The sequence below is a fragment of the Lycium barbarum genome, chromosome 6 (assembly GCF_019175385.1).
Source record: "Lycium barbarum isolate Lr01 chromosome 6, ASM1917538v2, whole genome shotgun sequence".
Taxonomy (NCBI): domain Eukaryota; kingdom Viridiplantae; phylum Streptophyta; class Magnoliopsida; order Solanales; family Solanaceae; genus Lycium; species Lycium barbarum.
This window is the reverse complement of record NC_083342.1, coordinates 122,121,413-122,141,524: the sequence shown is the minus strand read 5'-3', so window position 1 is coordinate 122,141,524 and position 20,112 is coordinate 122,121,413. Positions and strand designations below refer to the sequence as shown.

At 31.6% G+C, this 20,112-nt stretch overlaps 1 protein-coding gene across 1 annotated transcript; it reads right to left on the bottom strand.

The window, feature by feature from the left end:
* Positions 1 to 12,530: 12,530 nt before the first annotated feature.
* Positions 12,531 to 14,056, bottom strand: LOC132598459 (transcription factor bHLH149). Its single transcript, XM_060311329.1, has 2 exons — positions 13,898 to 14,056; positions 12,531 to 13,263 (listed from the first exon to the last, which is right to left on the bottom strand). Exon 2 carries the CDS (start codon positions 13,202 to 13,204, stop codon positions 12,623 to 12,625), a length of 582 nt encoding a protein of 193 aa, XP_060167312.1. The 5' UTR covers positions 13,205 to 13,263; positions 13,898 to 14,056; the 3' UTR covers positions 12,531 to 12,622.
* Positions 14,057 to 20,112: the final 6,056 nt, after the last annotated feature.

Genomic DNA, 20,112 nt, shown 5'->3' with positions numbered 1-20,112 from the left:
TTTTAGGCGTTTGGCCATAAATATTCGGAATACAACTCCAGAGTTGTATTCCGGAATACCAAAAACAAGAAAAACTTGTTTTTCAAACTTTCTTCACTTTTTTACACTACATTTCACTAAAAACTACAATTTCAAAAACTATGGCCAAACACAACTCCAACTCCAACTTCAAAAATTCCAAAAAAAGTGAATTTGTTTTTGGTATTTATGGCCAAACAGACTGTAATAAACGAGATTTATTTTGTTGAAAATAAACTATCTTGAGATATTTATTTAGAAGTGGAAAAAACAACATTAAATATTTTGTTCTAATTATTGATGCTCTTGTTATTGCTAGGATAAAAACTGTATACTCCAAGAGCCATACCGTTTACCAGAGATTTCAAAGTACTTCTTGAAATTGTACTACTTATAGTATTCCATCTGAGTTTTTGGCAAATTTTAATCCTTTTATCTTTGAGGTTAGTTTGACTTTATCCTCCAAATATAACACTAAGCACTGTCATTCTTTAAATTCACAAAACTTGAGCATATACTATCCAACTAATTAAAAATACTCTCACATCTTGTTATGAAGGTATAACGAGCACATCCTGTCTCCACACAGGATCAAGAATATGATAAAAAGGATAAAAAAAAAAGCCTAGTTTATACAGACAGCCCAATTCCAACAGCCAATATTGTATATTTTGTATGAACAGAAAGCAACGACCATGATCATTCATAACTACGGTATGATACGATACCTAAGCAAACCAATAGAAATATCCTTCATATCAAAGGTAAATGAATATATATATATATATATTATGTAACTTTATTGCATTTGAAAAGACTATAATATGCTATTCTATGGACGACGATAATCAGAGTAAGGACAAGCAAAATTGGCAAATATATATAACGGACCACAATATAATCATTGTGGCATGTGGTGCCGCGATGCGTAAATCGATGGTGCATGTGACAATCAATTATATATCTGCCCAAAATATCACCCAGAACTGATCATCAAGCATTAATTTACCACTACCTTGTAGGAAATAAATCTGAATACAATTCCCCTAAAGTAGCAACTTTTGTACCAAACATAGGCTTATAAGTTTGACGTCCTTGGTTTTGCGCGTGCTGGTCCAGAGATGTTGAAAGTGAAATAACTAGTAAATTTCCAGCTTCTAACCTAACTGAATTGAAGATGGTAATGAATAAAACAATGGAAATCTCTGGTGAATACGTAGATATATTTATATTTGACAGCATTAATTATCAGCACGTATTGTGAGCCCATGTAACATTGTCTTTACTAGCTCTGGACATTACATTTGTAAGACTTTTTAAAATTGCCTTGTTTATCAGAATATTTACGTCTCTTAACTTATTATAATTGAAAGAAAAAAGTTCTGTCATGGTGCTCTACATATATGGATAGTTCATCTTTATCAAAGGACACCAAGGGCGGAGCTACACCCGCCATCAGGTGAATGGTGTTCAATTGAATTGAGATGAGTGTGACTCTCATGTCATGATAAAAATAATTATTGGGTCTAACTTAACTCAAAAACTAGTTCAAAAAATGAATATATATATTGTCCAAGAAATTCTAACGAGATCAAAGGATCACATCACCGCCGATATGGGGGTATCCACACTCCTAAAATATCTCTATTTCTCACTGATTTTCCACCAAAAAATATTCAGTGGTTATTTCGTACTGAATGTCGGTGGAAAAAACGTAGTGTTTTCACACAGAAAAATTATGAAGTTTTTTAGTATTTCAATGGGAACCTGTTTCCCATGCGTTTTTCCAAGTAAGCTGGCTCGATGGAAATGAGGTGGGAAAATTATGTTTTGTAGCACATATTTCGCACCAAATATTGGTGGGAGAAACCCCTTTTTCTAGTAGTGCCAACAAATAAAAACTACGTATATATATTAAATCTTGAAATCTTCGCTAAAAATCCAAACTTGGCGACCGATGGATACTGTCATAAATTGCAACCGAAAACTGTAGAGAGTTATCGTCGTTATAAATATGGCCATCATAATCTAAGCGCACGTGTTACTGCCTACACCAGAGAAACTAAAGATGGATGAGAGTGACTATTGTCTGCAATTCCACCTCACCATTGTTTTGGAGTATATGTGCATAATGTAATGAACAGACTCACAGAGTATGCATATGTATATGCAGCTAGTAAAAGTGATAGCTGATGTACGAAAGCCATTGAATGGTATTGAAAAGCAAAAAAAAAAAAAAAAAAAAAGGATATCTCATCATCGAAACAGCAAATGCTTGGATTCTTTTGCACGTACTGCAACCCCATGCGCATGTGCATCTCTTCAGTGCGTGTGACCATAGGCGAATTCAGAATTTTAAGAGGATTGGTTCACCATTACAGACTTAGAAAATTTAAAAATAAAAGACGCAAAAGTGCATTTAGTCAGGTTCAATCCCACAACCTATAGGAATTAAACCCATCATTTAATCAGTGCTCCACCGAGACTTGTTTGACCATGTGTTCCTTCAGTTAATATTACACTACAAGAAAACATGGAATTAGCGATGGACAAATTTTCGTAGCTAAACAGCAAAATTCCATGCTAATCTCATTTAGCTACGGATTAGCGACGGATTATAAGAAAATCTAATTAGCGAGGAGCTATTTAGCGACGGATTAGCTAGGGATTACCGACAAATGCCGTAGCTAATTTCATGTTCTCTTGTAGTGTTAGATATATTTTAAGGATTATATACATAATATACCGAGTTTAGTCATGTGACCATGTGTTCACGTGACCCATTTTTTAAACATAAATTCGCCCCTGCATGGGACCTCAGCGACAGCGAAACCAGGAATTTAAATAAGGGGATTCAGGTAAATATACTTGGAATTTGAATCGATGGCTTAAAGCATTTTTTGATCTTTTTTAAATGTTAAGGAAATTCAACAATTCATATATAAACTAAAAATACATACTATAATTTATGCCTATTTATAAAACGTGTTTTACGATAAAGGGGTTCCCTTACACCCAGCCTCTGGCTATGCCCTTGGGCCTAAGGAAATAATTAGGGATAACCCTTTTGATAATGATCCACTTATTAATTAACTTGGGTTTTAGGATGTGGGGGAGCTCACCAGTCAGTAGGAAAAACAAAAAACAAAAAACAAAGGGCCAACTTAATATCATACAATTAGTAATAGCAGACTAAGTTCTATGCACGGCTAGGAAAGAATTCATAATATGTTTGTTCCTTCAACTTATAATTCAGCTGGATGAAGAACACTCGACAGGTACTTAGGTTAATGGACCAAAGATGTCATCAAGTAACTATACTAAAGCGAGCTACTTAGTTTTTTGGACAGTATTTTTTTTTCCTTGGTTATAAAATGTTTTAGAAAAGTTACGTGAAGGAAAAACGTGTGTTCCTATAGTTTCTTTTTAGTATTTTCTCAAAATTCGAGGCACTTTTAACGTAAAAGCTTTTCTGAAAATGTTTTGTGAAATAGGGCCGGCCTGCAAAAGTGTCAAACCAAATTCCACCTTAGATATTTATTAGTTAAAAAAAGAAACTAATATGCATGACCAAAACGTAGTTACTTTTTGCCCTAAGCTCAATCACGACTCAATTTCTAAATTCTCTGAAGGATATCTTGATGACTTTGAATATCAAAAAGATTAAGAAGGATTAGGGAGGTGGGGACTTAGATAACTCAATGCAAGGATGTAATGAAGAAGTAAAATCCAAAGTGTGAACCCTACACACAATGAAGCGGATCTTGACCATAGCTGGCCATATGATATGGCCCATATTCCGTCTTATTGATGGGAAGCCTCTTAATTTTAATTGGCTTTCGATTCACTAAAACGATAATCAAACAGAAAGGAGGGACGAAGAGGGAACTAAAACAAGAAAAATAAATTATTAAAGAGTATTATAGAATAAATAAAAGTTCTCGACTCATAATCAGAGATCTCAGAATCAAGTCACGAGAATGAAGAAAGTAGGGCAATTTTTTCTCTTTAATAGGCCATAGCAACGCAACTATGAATTAATCATATCAGTATGTACTAATACCATATGGTTGTACCCAAAAAAAAAATGAAAATGAAAAAAAAGATATGTTTCTAGAATGGGCCTTAATTTCTACTGGTCTCATGATCAATAGAGGACAAAATTGATAGAAAATGCTTTATGCAGGTCGCATATTTGTTACTCCTATTAAATTTAAAATAGACAAGTATTATGGCGAGATGTATCGGGACAAAGGCATGAAAAATTTGATCCCTCGACTTGGGACAAAAATTGACCCTCATATTTATAACATCTCCATTTTGGATCTTTTGTTGGTTTCTTAATTGTTTAATTAGTCTACACTACTCCACACGTGGATGTGGTAACGTGGAAAATGACCTTTCTCGAAAATAATTCAAAAATAAATGATATATTTATTTATTATTGTTTTTAATTATTCATTCATATATGTATATATGGAAGACAAATTTTATCTCCTATTCCAAATATTAATCGTATTAGCTCAATTTGTTAAGTTGACACAGAAGGTAAAAGTGCAATTATTTAACTATTAGTAATTCATACCCGCCTTGTTACTAGAATTGGACTTTCATCTCAGATTTAGAGAGTATATTTTTGTTTGTTTTAAGAACTTTCTAAGGATCGGTTTGGCCATAAGAATTATTCACTTTTTTCCGAAATTTTTTTCACTTTTTTTAAAAATTAGTATTTGGTCATGAAATTTGAAAAACAAGAAAAATTTATTTTTCACAACCAAAACCTTGTTGAAAAAGTACATTTCAACAAAAATATACTATTTTAAAAAACTATGGCCAAATATAACTTCAACTCCAAAATTTAAAAAAAAAAAAAAAAATTATTTCTATGGCCAAACGCCTACTAAGAGCCCGTTTGGATTGGCTTATAAGTTGGCTTATAAGCTGTTTTCAGCTTTTTTGAGTGTTTGGCTGGCCAGCTTAAAGTCATTTTATGCTTAAAATAAGCTCAAAAAAATAATTGGACCCATTTGACTTAGTTTATCTAAAGCAGCTTATAAGCTGAAAACAACTTATAAGCCAAAAAAAATAAGTTGGACTACCCCAACTTATTTTTTTCAGCTTATAAGCTGCAAACAGCTTTAAGCTGTAAGCCAATCCAAACGGGCTCTAAATGTAGACATCTCATATGACTGCTTTAAAGTTGGACACGTTTACTTATTGGCCTACCAATTCCTCCTAGCTCTTCTTATCCATATTTCACCACAACAAATTTAACTTTTAACGATTACTATTTTATAAACAGAAATAAACTCGATCGTTAAAAATGCATTTATAGCAGTTAAGTTTTTTTTTTTTGGTTACCGTTAAAGTCATTTTAAATCAAATATATAAATATGAAAGAATAACATCTACTCCTTAAAAAAACATCATTAATATTCAGCCGTTAAAGACCTTTTTTTTTTTTTCTTATAGTGTTTGTTTCAATATTCATTTTTTGCCTTTCAATTAGATTTTATTTTTTTATTTTTAAATTCTATCAGTTGCTTATTACTTAATGTTATTCAATAGAACTCCACAAGATGGCATGAGAATGCTGTAGAAGGAGGAATAAATACATAGAAATGGTGGTCCTTAATCCAATGATTGTGCCAAAATGGCATTCAGTCAAAATCAGATGGGCTTAGCCTAGTGACTTCCCACTTCCCAGGTTGGATTTCACATGTGTGTATTTTCATATACGTGTGCCATACTCCCAATCCCAACTGAAAACATCTCCCGTTTCTTTAATTTACTACTCCTAATTCCATAATACACATAATCCTATTTGATAAACTAATTAAATTTCTCCATCCAATTTTTGCTAATTTTATTTTCGTTTTCAAATAGATTCATTTGTTTTACAAAATCAACATTTTTAATAGAACTTTTGTTAATTTTATTTTCGTTTTCAAATAGCTCTATTCATTTGATTTAGGAATAGTTGAGTAATGTTCACAAAAGTTCCTAAATCAACTATTTTATCTGTTAAATCTCAGTATAAAATAATTTCTTCCTTGTCGGATACAAATTAATGTACATTTTCTTTCTGCACATGTAGTCTAGGAGAAATAATAATGTAAAGGTAACAAGGGTCATAAAGACCGATAAGGATTGATACCTACGCTAATCATGACCCAAAAGTATGTCCATTCTGTGAGCAACACAAAAGTAGTAGCTAAAGTTCAATAAGACGAGGTTACATTTTGAATTTTTTTTTTATTCGTACTTGATGTTAATTTACCCTAATTCAATTGTATTGTAATTAAATGGAATGAATTATTTTTTAATTAGTATAGACCTCTCGTATTGGATGAATTATTATTAAATTAAATATTTAAATTTGTATATTCAAATATAATAAAACACTTAAATCAAAACCCTATAAATATTACAAGTTTCAAAACTTGCTTTGGGGCACTTTAGAACCCCTAAAACGATGATCCAAACGTTTAGGTGGACTTCATGTAATGAACCGACATTATTGTACGCAAAAAAAAATATTAAGTTTTATATAAAATATTGATATTTTGGGATTTTAAAACATGACTAATCTTTGCCCAAAGTATGAAAAAAAACGTGATTGGAAAGGTAACGCAAAAAAAAAAAAAAAAAAAAAAAAAAAAACTCCAACATTAATGCACAAAATTAGTGCATGATTACTAATGTTCTCTTTTTTTTTTGGTGACCCCATTCACGCACGAAATTCATGCGTGAAAGGCCAAAACTGTGTTTTTGCAGTTTGGTCCTTTCACGCACGAATTTCGTGCGTGAATACTACTTATGTTCTTTTTTTTTTTTATACTAGTTTGATTCAATTTTTTTTTTTTTGTGCTATTTAAGTTAATGTAAAGGTAACAAGGGTCATAAAGACCGATAAGGATTGATACCTACGCTAATCATGACCCAAAAGTATGTCCATTCTGTGAGCAACACAAAAGTAGTAGCTAAAGTTCAATAAGACAAGGTTACATTTTGAAATTTTTTTTTATTCGTACTTGATGTTAATTTACCCTGAATCAGATCAGTTATAACTTTAAAATCGCACAAGTAGGAGTATAAATTAAAGTGAGAATAGATATCTCTTAATTGTTGTTATATACAAAACATATGTCCTGCATTAATTATGCTGTAAACATCTGATACGACTTTTTTAAAAAAACCGATAGTCTACACTAAAAATATATAGAGAGAGAGTGATACAGTATAGTTTTTTCTAATTGGTTCGTGTAGGCCTCTCAGCCTAACAAACATAATATCTTTAGCTTTTCCATTAATTCAGCAACATATCCACACACTACAATTCCACATGCTACCATGTGACTTCAACTAAGACACCCCGATATATATATATATTCCCTTCTTTGTTTTCCCATGTAGGCCACCTTCTTTGTGTTTTCCACTTTTGGTAGATAATTTGAACCCCCTTTTTCCACTTCTTTTCTCCCCCTTTTTAAGTTTGTTTACTTTGACTACATACGTGACCACTCAAAATTCTAACGAAAGTTTGGTGATGAAAGAAATAGTTATAATCGAATTTAAGAAGCTCTAGAGTACTTAAATTTTCCAGCAAGATGTGTTTAGTAATGGTATTGTCTAGTCTTGTATAACATATTTAATTAAAATAACACGACTCTTGGTTAATCTCTGCATTTTCAACTTAAAAATAGTTTAAATCTTGATGGATATTGATAATGAAAACTAACAGACAAAATTCTTAAGACCACAAAATTTATTACAATTATTTCAAGTTGAAGAACCTAATCCTGATGGATAATGATAATGACAATGAACTTTGTGCATACCATACATCACATGAAAAGTTACAGATAGATTTATGATTGAAGTCTAATCACTAGAAACAACTTTTAAAAAATTAAACCAGTTTTGATGAAATTACTAATAAACTGATTCGCACGCTTATCGTTCGCGAGAAGATGTCATTTGCTTAATTGCTCTTAGTTCTGCTAATATTGCTCATTCACAATAGATGGATATTAATTGCATATCAAGCATGGAAGAAATCGTATAATAATGTCAAAGCAACATCATGCACGAGCATTTTTCATTTTCGTAATTACAAATTTGTATTAGAAAAGAATTGTGAGAACTGAAACGATGTTTGTTCTTAAAGTAAGAAAATATCTCGCTGGTCACATAAAAAAATATACTTAGTACTTTATTTTCTGAAAGTAAAACAAAATGCTTTTCAGGAACAAAAAAGTACAAAATGTGTTCACGATGATTAACATTCTTAGGCTATTCAAACAAACATTTTTCCCACATTGTAAAACCTGTTTCATAATCGAAACCAAACGAAATCCAAAAGCCGAAATTGGTGTCACTTCTTTATGCTAACGTTAGTTTATATATCTAATGAGGTATATAGAAATCACACATTTTAAAGCAAGAAAAAACTGCTGAAGTTTCTTGTTACTAGCCTCACTGACGATTTACTTAACTTAATTCTCAGCATAATGAAGTATCTTGGATGAATTTTCTAAAATATTTTTTGTGCCTTAAATTATGCATCTATGAAGAGATTGGAGCAATTGGATTATTTTTTTCCCCACTGAAATAAGTATTGTGGGAAAGTTGAAGCAGTCCTTCCACATTTATTCATAGTTCCTTTCTATTATGTCTTTTTCCCATTTCGTGATTTACTTTTAACTAATTCTTTTTTTTTTTTTTTAAAGTCTCACTTGTTGTATTTCTTTTTGTTGTTGTGATTTAGTTGATGACTTGAAAAATTGAGATGAAGGTTGATGGCGGTCCACGTGTTAGCTGTTTTGACTGTAGAAAAGTCCTATTTGGGGGCATGGTATAGATGACAATTATTCCACGCTAACACCTCTTTCATTCATTTTGTAGCACGCAAGGTTTATTGCTTGGATCACAATTACAAACACCCACACACCATACTTAATTAGTGATAATTGGGTATATTAATTTATTTTTCGATTTTTCAACAATATTTGAGATAAAATATCCCACTATTAGTTTGTAAGGCACACATATTTTCTAGAAACGCATTAATATTGCATGTATAGATGATGATTTTCAGTTAATCATCTAATACTCGCTTCAATTCCACTTTACATGGTAGGATATTTAGCCATTTAGGTGTAATATCGGATAAAGGGAGGATGAGATTTTTAGTTTCCCCCGACTGAATGAGTTAATTGAGGATTTTGCTCAAGTAAATTTGCATATAGCTTCCTTTAGTTGAGTACTATATATTAACTATTATCGATTTATATTTATGTTGAAAGTAGTTTTGGTAGTAACTATACTAAGTAAGACAAAATTCATTCTGAATTCATGCCATCTATAGGCATAATGGAGATACTAAAAGGGGAAGGTTGAGATATAGTATCCAATCAAACAAAAATATAGCGAAGATTTTAGTTTTTGTACATGCTATAAGTAGGATGATGGTGGAATATTTTCAATGGTGAATAAGGGGATTCCAATTCTACACATTTCTGGTGGGATATTTATCAATTTACTCCACGTTCTTACTTCATTATTTCCTTATAATTTCATAAATATATAGTAGCATCTTCCTAGATTCTCATAATTTTTCAATCATGAGGTGAAATTGAACATATTGGTTCGGGTAAAGAGAATTGAAGAAGAAATTGTGGGATATATACCTAATCTCATTGTTGTGGCACTATTTGTCGTCTTACCAAATTTGCTCTTAATGTGTCATGTCCTTATAAAGGGAAAGTTAGGCAAAAAGTTAGAAATTGAACCCTTAGCTCCGCCCCCTGTGCAAGTTAGAGGTACAATTTCTGAAGTTGCAAATATTGAAGTATGTATTTCTGTTAGGATAGTTTCACCTAATGCCTTCGAGGTTTTGAAAATGATATTGAGCCCTTAAAGTATGAGAAAATGTACACTCCTTTTTTGGTGTTTAAGTTTTACAATTCTTTTGAGAAAAAATCTATTTTCTTTGTTCCAATTTATGTGATGTAGTTTGATTGAGTCCGGAGTTTAAGAAATAAATAAAGAGCTTTGAATTTTGTAGTCTAAAACAAGTCAAAGATATTTGTTTGGTTATAGATCATCTCGTTAAGCGTAAAAGGTACTAAGTTTAAAGTTAAATATTGCCAGATAAGGATATGTGTTATTCTTTTTTGAACTAACTAAAAAGGAAAGTGTGTCAAATAAATTAGGACAAAGGGAGTAATTGTTTTTATATATGAGTAAGTGTCAATTTTCAAAATTAGAGATTTGTTTACAGATAACCCTTTATTATTGGACAAATAATGTCTCTCGACCTTATCATAAAGGACAGCACTTCTTAAAACCTCGGAAGGCTTGAGTATAAATCATTTCAAACTTCTAAGGGGGTTCAAAGTGAAAATTAGCAAGATAATACCAAATCAAAAAAAAAAAAAAAAAAAGACTTAAGGATATGGCCTAGTAGTCAATGAAGTGTGTTGAAAAGCATTAAGTTACAAATTTAAACTCCAATAGAAATAAAAAAAGATTACTATATAATAGGTAATTTCTTTTCATCTCTCCGACTATTGATGGATGATGAGAGATAAGAAGTATCCTATAAATTAGTCCGAGCGTAAACTAACTCAAACATTACGATTATGGAGCCGTTTCGACATGACTTCATCTCATGAGATGAAGTCATGTTTGGACATGCAATTTGAATTTCTTAGCAATTTTTTTTTTTTATAAACATAAAAACCCCACAAGTTGTGAAAACCATTAAAATTTTTCCAATTCTTATAAAATCTTACCAAATGAGTAAATCATGATTCATAATAAAATTAATACGTTACTAGAAGGTCTTTTTAAAAAAATACAATATCAATTGATCAAACGTTAGTTCAATAAAAAGGAAAATTTAACATGAATAGTAATGTAACTGCTTTTTAATATAATCCTCCCACATGGTACGAACAATATATCTACCAACTTATGGTTGGTAAATATATCTATCAACTTATGGGTCTTTTTTTACAAAATATAAACGTACGAATCAAATTTTATATTTATATTTTTTGAAAATATGATTTCAAATCATGCCTTTTTAGAAGATTTAAAATTTTATCTCATGAGATGAAATTAGAGATGAAATTATATGTCCAAATACTAATTTCATCTCATGAGATAAAATCACATATTCAAACGCCTACTAAAAACGAAAATAGTACTCCTATTAAACATAGAAAACTTTCACGTTGCTGAAAATAAAGGGGTGGGGTTGGGGGAGAATAGAGATTAGAAATAGTGGGTGTTTCAAAGCGTTAACTCATACATGTCACATGGGGGTGAGATAGTGGGTGGGGGCAAAAGGAAAGAGGAGTTCAAAATGGAGCACGTGAAGAGAGTCTCTCTCTCTCTCTCGCTTTTGTAGACTCATCTTTTGGCCTATTCTCCCACTTGCCAGCCTTTCACTCATGCATTGTGGGGTTTGGTTAGCCACTTCGGCCCCCTAATCCCCCTCATCCTTCCAACCCATTGCCTTAACAGCAATCCTTCCGTTTCATAATAAGTATCATCCTAATAAAAAATATTTATCTCATAATAAGTATTATATTAAGAAATCAAGATAGAAGAAATTAACTAGTTTTTTTTTTCAAATCTATCCGTACACAAAAATTAAAAAATTAAAATAATATCTAAATGATGATTAGACAGGCAACATAATAATTTGATATTGTTAAATTTCCAATGTCAAAAGGATTATTATTCATTCATGAAAAAAATGATTTATTTTTATTATGTAATAATAATTTAATAAATTTTACATTGCATTATTAATTTTTTAATATGCGTGTTTTTTTTTTGCTAAAATGAGACTTATATGAGACGGAAGGAGTATAACTAACCATTTGTTTATGAGCAAATCCTGTAATTAAGTGTTAATAGTATTTCAATATAGCTCGATCAGTGAACAGTTTATACAGTTCCATTTCAAATAGATAATCAAGATTTGAAAGCACGCCAATGAATAATCAATCAACAGATATTGGTACCTAATATCGATTCTTTGTACCCATACGTTATTTTACTACCCAATGGCAAATGCCCTAGATGGCGGGTTTACCCAATACCTTAGTTTTTTTTATTTTTATTTTTTGAGTAAATAATCGACATGATTATTCAGTATTTACATTATATCATCATCTGCCACCCAATACCTTAGTTGTTTTCTATTTACTCAACTTGAACTTAAATTTATTTAAACTTCATTAGCAAATAAATTGGAAGGGAATCAAACAATTGATCGTTCGACTACAGAAGAATTTAGCTGGCATGTCTAATTAATCAACCAATAATTGATGAATAAATTAATTAACAAATAGATATATAATGTTAATCCAACGGCAAGACATCAAAAGAAACAAAAAAGAGAATACTACAAACATAATCAAAGAAATAAAAAAAATTCAAAGGTAAAGAAGGTGGAAGAGACAAGAGAGGGCAGAAACTTTGAAAGCAAAACAGGAAAAAATAAAGAGGCATCATGTATAGAATAAAATACACCAATATAAAAACTCTCAATTATTAACAAATAAAAAAAAGAATAACGAGCCATTTAGCCGAGCCGATCGGCTGTTCCACCGGCGCTAAGGAGACCAGTGAGAAAAGTCATGGCTCGGATTTGCATCTCTAAAGCTGATATATAATCAGTAGTTTCTTCTAGAAGGTTCGGAAACGGCAGTTTCTGACAGCCTGGAACTAAACGGCCTAGAACACGAACTTTCCGTTGCAAAGCCGGTAATCTCTTCTTCACCACTGGTTTTCTCGACTTTATATTATTACCGCTATTCAGCTTAGCTTTCTTATGCTTTTTATTGATTTGGCTAAGCCTTAAGCTAAGCCGACCAGTTAGAATAGCTCTACTCCAACGACTCCGTCCTTTTGCTGTAACGGCGAGTACTCTATCGGCGGTTTCCCTGACGGCGCGTGACGGATTGTCGTTACTCCGGCGAACTTGACGGAGTGCTTGGAGAAGCTTAGAAGAGTAGATCTGTTGTTCTGTATCAGTTCTCCACTTAGATTGATCAAGGTTTGTGTTTTGCGGTTCAACTTCGATTTTTCTTCTCTTTTTGCGCTTTGATTCTCGTGTGCGATTGGAGTTTGCATCGGGATTCGAGATGGTTGAAGATGACGACATCAGTATGCGAATGTCGAAATGATTCTCGTGAATTGTACGGTTGTGATGATAGATGCAAACTGCAGAAAAAAAGGAAAAAGAGGCGATGAGATTCTGCTAACAGGTTAGTATAAGCTTTTTTTGAAACTGATTCTTCTGTGTGCAAATATATACTAAATAAGGTGAATCAGAAATAACGCTTTTGTGTTCCGTACCTAAATCTATACACATATAAGGTAGTAGTAATATGATACTCCTTTCATAGAATGAATTGAAAAGAAATTCAGAACTTTTTTCGATTCTCATGAATCTCAGTTCAAACAAAAGAAAAGTTGAAAATCAGAGCACAATAACGAAAGCAAGCTCCGTTTTGGCCATAGATTTTGAAGTTGAAGATTGAAAATTTGAGTTTTTGGAACTTAAAGTTTCGTTTGGAAATGCATTTACTTGCAAAAAAAAAAAAAAAAAAAAATGTGAGTGAAAGTGAAATTTCTCCCAAAAAAAAAATGCATTTTACTTGTGAAAAAATAAAATTTTGTGAGTGGATATGTGAAATTTCTCCCAAAAAGTGATGTGAGCGCATTTTTGTTTACTCGAAAAAAACTGTGGAGATAAATTTTCAAAATTTAATGGGAAACAGATGTTTGAGGATGGCCAAACGCTAGCTAAAAGAAACAAAAACGAAACAACACAAGTTGAGTTGCAAAACAATACCTGAGTCGTGAGTGCGGCGGCGGCGGGGAGGTAGGTAGCCGAGGAGAGAAGAAGGATTATTATTGTAGAGAGAGAAAATGGGAGAGAAGAGAGTTTGAAGGAAATGGGAAGGGGGAAGGGGTGAGTTTTGTATTGGAAAAGGAGAAGGCGACAACCCACGTGTCTCTTGTTTATTGCCTTTTTTCCTTTTCCCCTTCTCTCTCTTTCATTTTCGTTCACCGAGGTTCTCTCTTCCCCTAGTCGGGCGGATTGGACGGATAATTACGCTTAACGGTTCGACTTAACGGTTATTGACTTTTAAAAGTGCTAATCCGCTAGTCAACCTATAAGATATTGGTTGGTTCGGTATCGAATTAGCAATTATCAGACGGTTATCGGGCGATGTATCGGTTAAATCTAAGAGAAAAATGAATGATAAAATCACATGTAGTCAAGGAAATTACCTGCCTTTAAAGTGACTCAAAATGTAATATTTTTACATTATAGGTTATAAAGAAGATACTGATATCCTCCAAAAAAAAAAAGGGATAGGAATATAACCAAGAAGATTGAAATATTGGATTCAATATTAGTAAAAATACCGTAGCAAGTAGCAACAGTTTTCCAAGAAAATTAGCAAACTACAATATAGGCAAACAAGAAACAGGGAATTAACTATTTGATAGAAAACAATCAGGTTTCACAATTAACAGAAATAGAGATACATATTTTAGGTTGAGGCTTTAGCTTTAGGTTTACAAGTTACAATCACAATACATATTTTATTTGTTAGGGCTAAGAATATAAATATGACAAATTCTTAACGGATTAACGGTTTACTCGATAAGAAAATTGAGTAACCCGCCCCCGCACCGATAAGCCGATAACTATAAAATTTTAATTCATTCCCCAACCGCTGATCCGATAACGCAATACCATTAAGCCAATAAGCCAATTTTGCGGTTGGGTTATCGGTAGCGGTTCGATTTTGAACAGCCCTACTTCCCGCTTGTATTTTTTTTTCTTTTATTTTTCCTACCTTCTTTTTTTCTAATTGAAATTGAATAATCTAGTATTTAGTTTTTCACAAGTTAAAAACTCCATGAGAGTCATTGGTATTCCTTTAAGTTACATTATATATAATGATGTTAGTAGCTTATACTCCCTACGTTTAATAAAAAGTGTCAAAGTATCATTTTTATTTTGGTTCAAAATAAATGTCCATTTACATAATGAAGAAGAAAGTAATTATTTTCTTTCAAATTTAATGTTATTTAAATAAGTGAATTTTTATGTAATCAAAAATTCATATTAATTAGTTAGTATTTAATTAAAGATAGTTTAGTTAAAATATTATTTTTTTTAGGAGCTCGTTTTTTGTAGGAGTATGCTAAAGGCTGGACAATTATTTTGAACCGGAGGGAGTATTATAATAGTGATAGTGGATAAAACACTAAAGTAATACTAGTTGAAAAGTTGATTTTGATTTGTAGAAAGAAACACTTACATTAAATATTTTTAGAATTTAAATAATTTGGTAAACCAATTTTTTAAAAGTTGTGAAAGTTATTATATTAAAATTACGGTATTAAATATTTTGAAACGTCATACACATAAATGGAAATGAAAAAAAATTCCATGTCGAAATATTAAACTAATTTGAATTCCAGATTTCAAATCACGAATGTATATCCTTCACGTGGGAACTTTACATTCCTATGCCACCTTCATACTCAAAAGGCTTTGGACTTTGACCTTTGCCTTCATCAAAGAAGATGAAAAAAAAAATGTTCCATTAATCTTAGAGTTCCAAGATTGGTAATGCATAAAAGTTCGACTGCTATTTCAATTAGAGAAGAATATTGATAATTCCATTTACTTCTGTCCATTTGTTGAACTGTATGTTATTCTCCTTATTTAATTTACTGTGTCATCACATGGATATATGGCCATATAAGATACGTCTGTCTGTAATCTGTGTGATGTTATGAATTGTGAATTTACTAAAACATGCATCATCTTAATAAGCAAATTATGAATATTTATGAACACTACGTAGGTCAATGGTGTTTGTCGCTTGGTGCCCGCAATTGATGAATTATTTTATCTTACCCTTCATCAATATGTTAGACTCCAAATGTATACATTGTGGTCAACCACGTTTCCTAAATTCTATTATATATAAGTGGCTAAGAGGACCAACACCCCAATACCTATTTGTACTCAAAGCTTTACAAATTGTACACGCAATGAATGCTTGTATCAAAAGTTATTTAATTTGTACATTTTAATCAACTGTTTTTTTTATCTCACGTGGACATATGTCATAGTGCTTAATATTTATTCCCTTCTCATATATAGACGTATGCACTTTAATTTTAATTCTCCGACACATTTATTTTCTCCGTGCACTTTTACTTGTTCACTTTTGACTTTTCACGTTCTTGCTGAATATTTATTCCTTTCTCATATATAACGTATGTAATTCAATTTTAATTCTCCTACACAAATTTATTTCCTCCGTGCACTTTTACTTGTTCACTTTTGACTTTTCACGTTCTTTAAGAATTAATAAATCTCACGTGGACATATGTCTAGTACTAAATATTTATTCTCTTCTCATGTATACACGTATGCACTTCAATTTTAATTATCCGACACATATTTCTTTCCTCCGTGCACTTTTACTTGTTCTATGTACACACGTATGCACTTCAATTTTAATTTTCCAACACATATTTATTTCCTCTGTGCACTTTTACTTGTTCACTTTTGACTTTTCACGTTCTTGCTGAATATTTATTCTCTTCTCATGTATACATGTATGCACTTCAATTTTAATTCTCTGATACATATTTATTTCTTTCGTGCACTTTTACTTGTTCACTTTTGACTTTCCATGTTCTTTAAGAATTAATAAATGAAGTACCCCCTCCGTCTCATATTACTTGGTCACATTACTTGACTTTTCACATTCTTTAAGAATTAATAAATGAAGTACTCCCTTCGTCTCATATTACTTGGTCACATTACTATACTTGACTTTTCACGTTCTTTAAGAATTAATAAATGAAGTACTCCCTTCGTCCCATATTATTTGGTTGTACACTTTAACCAACTACTTTTTTATCTCACGTGGACATATGTCATAGTAGTGAATATTTATTCTCGTCTAATGTATACACGTATGCACTTCAATTTTAATTCTCCGACACATTTATTTCCCGTGCACTTTTATTTGTTCACTTTTGACTTTTCACGTTTTTTAAGAATTAATAAGTGAAGTACTCCCTCCGTCCCATATTACTTGGCCACATTACTAAGAATTTTTAATATATATAAGTGTCCAAGAGGGGCGAACACAACAACAACAAATAAGAGGAAAAGAAAAAAAATATATGGAGATTCACTACGAAAAATCGCATTATCCTTTACAAAATATACAAACCATAAAGACTAATTAAATTGAGTAACCAAATTAATCATGTTGGGCCCCGTGCATCGCACGGGCATAGTTTGCTAGTCCTAATACAAGGGTGGAAAAGGGACCAACACAACATTGACTGCTTGTACCAAAAGCTTTATAAATTGTACACGCAATGAATGCTTGTACCAAAGCCTATATAACTTGTATATTTTAACCAACTATTTTTTTTATCCCACGTGGACTTATGTCATAATACTTAATAGTTATTCCCTTCTCATGTATAGACGTATACCAACAATTTTTTTATCTCACGTTGACATATGTCATAATACTTAATATTTATTTACTTCTCATGTATAGACCAATGCACTTCAATTTTAATTCTCTGACACATTTATTTCCTCCGTGCACTTTTACTTGTTCACTTTTGACTTTTTACGTTCTTACTGAATATTTATTCTCTTCTCATGTATAGACGTATGCAGTTCAATTTTAACTCTCCTACACAAATTTGTTTCTTCCGTGCACTTTTACTTGTTCATTTTTTACTTTTCACATTCTTTAAAAATTAATAAATCTCACGTGGACATATGTCATAGTACTGAATATTTATTCCCTTCTCATTTATGCACGTATGCACTTCAATTTTAATTCTCCAACACATATTTATTTCCTCTGTGCACTTTTACTTATTCACTTTTGACTTTTCACGTTCTTTAAAAATTAATAAATCTCACGTGGACATATGTCATAGTACTGAATATTTATTCTCTTCTCATGTATGCACGTATGCACTTCAATTTTAATTCTCCGACACATTTATTTTTTCTCCGTGCACTTTTACTTGTTCACTTTTGACTTTTCACGTTCTTGCTGAATATTTATTCTCTTCTCATGTGTACATGTATGCACTTCAATTTTAATTCTCCGACGCCTATTTATTTCCTCCGTGCACTTTTACTTGTTCACTTCTGACTTTTCACGTTCTTTAAGAATTAATAAATAAAGTACTCACTCCGTCCCATATCACTTAGCCACATTACTTAACTTTTCACGTTCTTTAAGAATTAATAAATGAAGTACTCCCTTCGTCCCATATTACTTGGCCACATTACTATACTTGACTTTTCATGTTTTTTAAGAATTAATAAATGAAGTACTCCCTTCGTCCCATATTACTTGAGCCACATTACTAAAAATATATGCCTATTTTTCTATTATATATTTTTCTTATTATATGGCGGATGAACACAGCAACAATAAGTTGTATAAAAAGCAATTGAAATTGTACCCTAAGCAGGGACTAACATGCGTACATTTCAGAAGTTGAACATAAATTCTACCTCTTGTGTGTTTACTTTTTAAGTCCCCACGGGTCCGCAGTGTCTTAATTGTCCTTTCATTTCCTTTATTTATGTATAACATAATAAAATATCCTTTGAATCTTGTGATTATAAACTTGACATGTAGGATATTTGAATTGTCAACTTACTAAATATAAAAAGAGGCGGACATAACCAAAATAAGATAAATTTTAACAACAATTGAGAAATTAAGAGGAAAAATAAGAGGAAAAGAAAAAAAATATGGAGCCTCACTAAGGAGAATCGCATTATCCTTTGTAAAATATACAAATCATAAAGATTAACTAAATTGAGTATCCAAATTAATCATGTTGGGCCCCGTGCATCTTGCTGGTATAAGTTAAGTAACGTTCTTTTTACTTCTGCTAGTAGGAAGAGTGATTTTATCAATTACTGAACCATCTTTTTTCTTTCAAAATCTATTGTTGCTTAGTTTTTTTCCTAAATTTTTCAGAAACTAAATTATATACTAGCAATCATATCCATATTTAGGAGGTTAGAGACTGCCATTTTAGAGCTTCAACTATTACATTGATGCTCCAATAAGCTTATATAGATTCACCCTGTTAATTCTTACCACAAATTCAATAAAAACAAGAGTAGCATGATGCACGAAATATCATGCGTTCATGTCGGATCCAAGGGAAAGGGTCTCTGTAGACAACCTATATTATGACGCAAACATCAGTTGCTAATTTCACGACTCGAAACTATAGATCACATAGAAATAACTTTACCGTTACTCCAATGCTTCTCTTCATTTAAATATAAAGAAGGTGAAAACTAATAACTTTTTCTTGATTTTATTCCTTAATATCTATTTACTTTTAACCTAAGTAATTTTTTTTATAATCCAACTTCATTTACTTAAAGAAAAAGTCAATTTATTCTGAAAAATAACGCTCTCTTCTAAAGTTCTAGAAGAAAACCTGTGTAGTGACTCATCAATTACACTGCTTTACCAATTTGGAAGTAGGATTTCTTGGACGAAGAAGAAAGCTAATTTTGATTAGTCTATCAACATTATCCATCTCGCACTTGTACTTGTTTATTTATAAAAGAATATACTATCCTATATATAACAGGAAATATAGACCCTAGCTAGGGAGTAGGCATGTTAGTTGAATCACCTTATCTTGCTCACAAAGGTAGAGTAAGCCTGAAAAAGGACTAATTAGGTCAACCTAATCCTTCATTTGGTGTAATGTAATTATTATTTAAGAGACTTAAAGAGCGCTGTTTGGTGACATAACATATATGATCACAATCAATGTCACTTTCATATAGGGAAAATAATGATCTTTTAATTAATTTTATGCATTTTATCACATCCCTTATACGTTTTGAATGTGACCAATAAGAACCTATCAAACTTGATTTTACCTTTCACCAAACAATGCCAAAAGATAGCCATCACTACAAAAAGAAGAAAAATATCAACTATA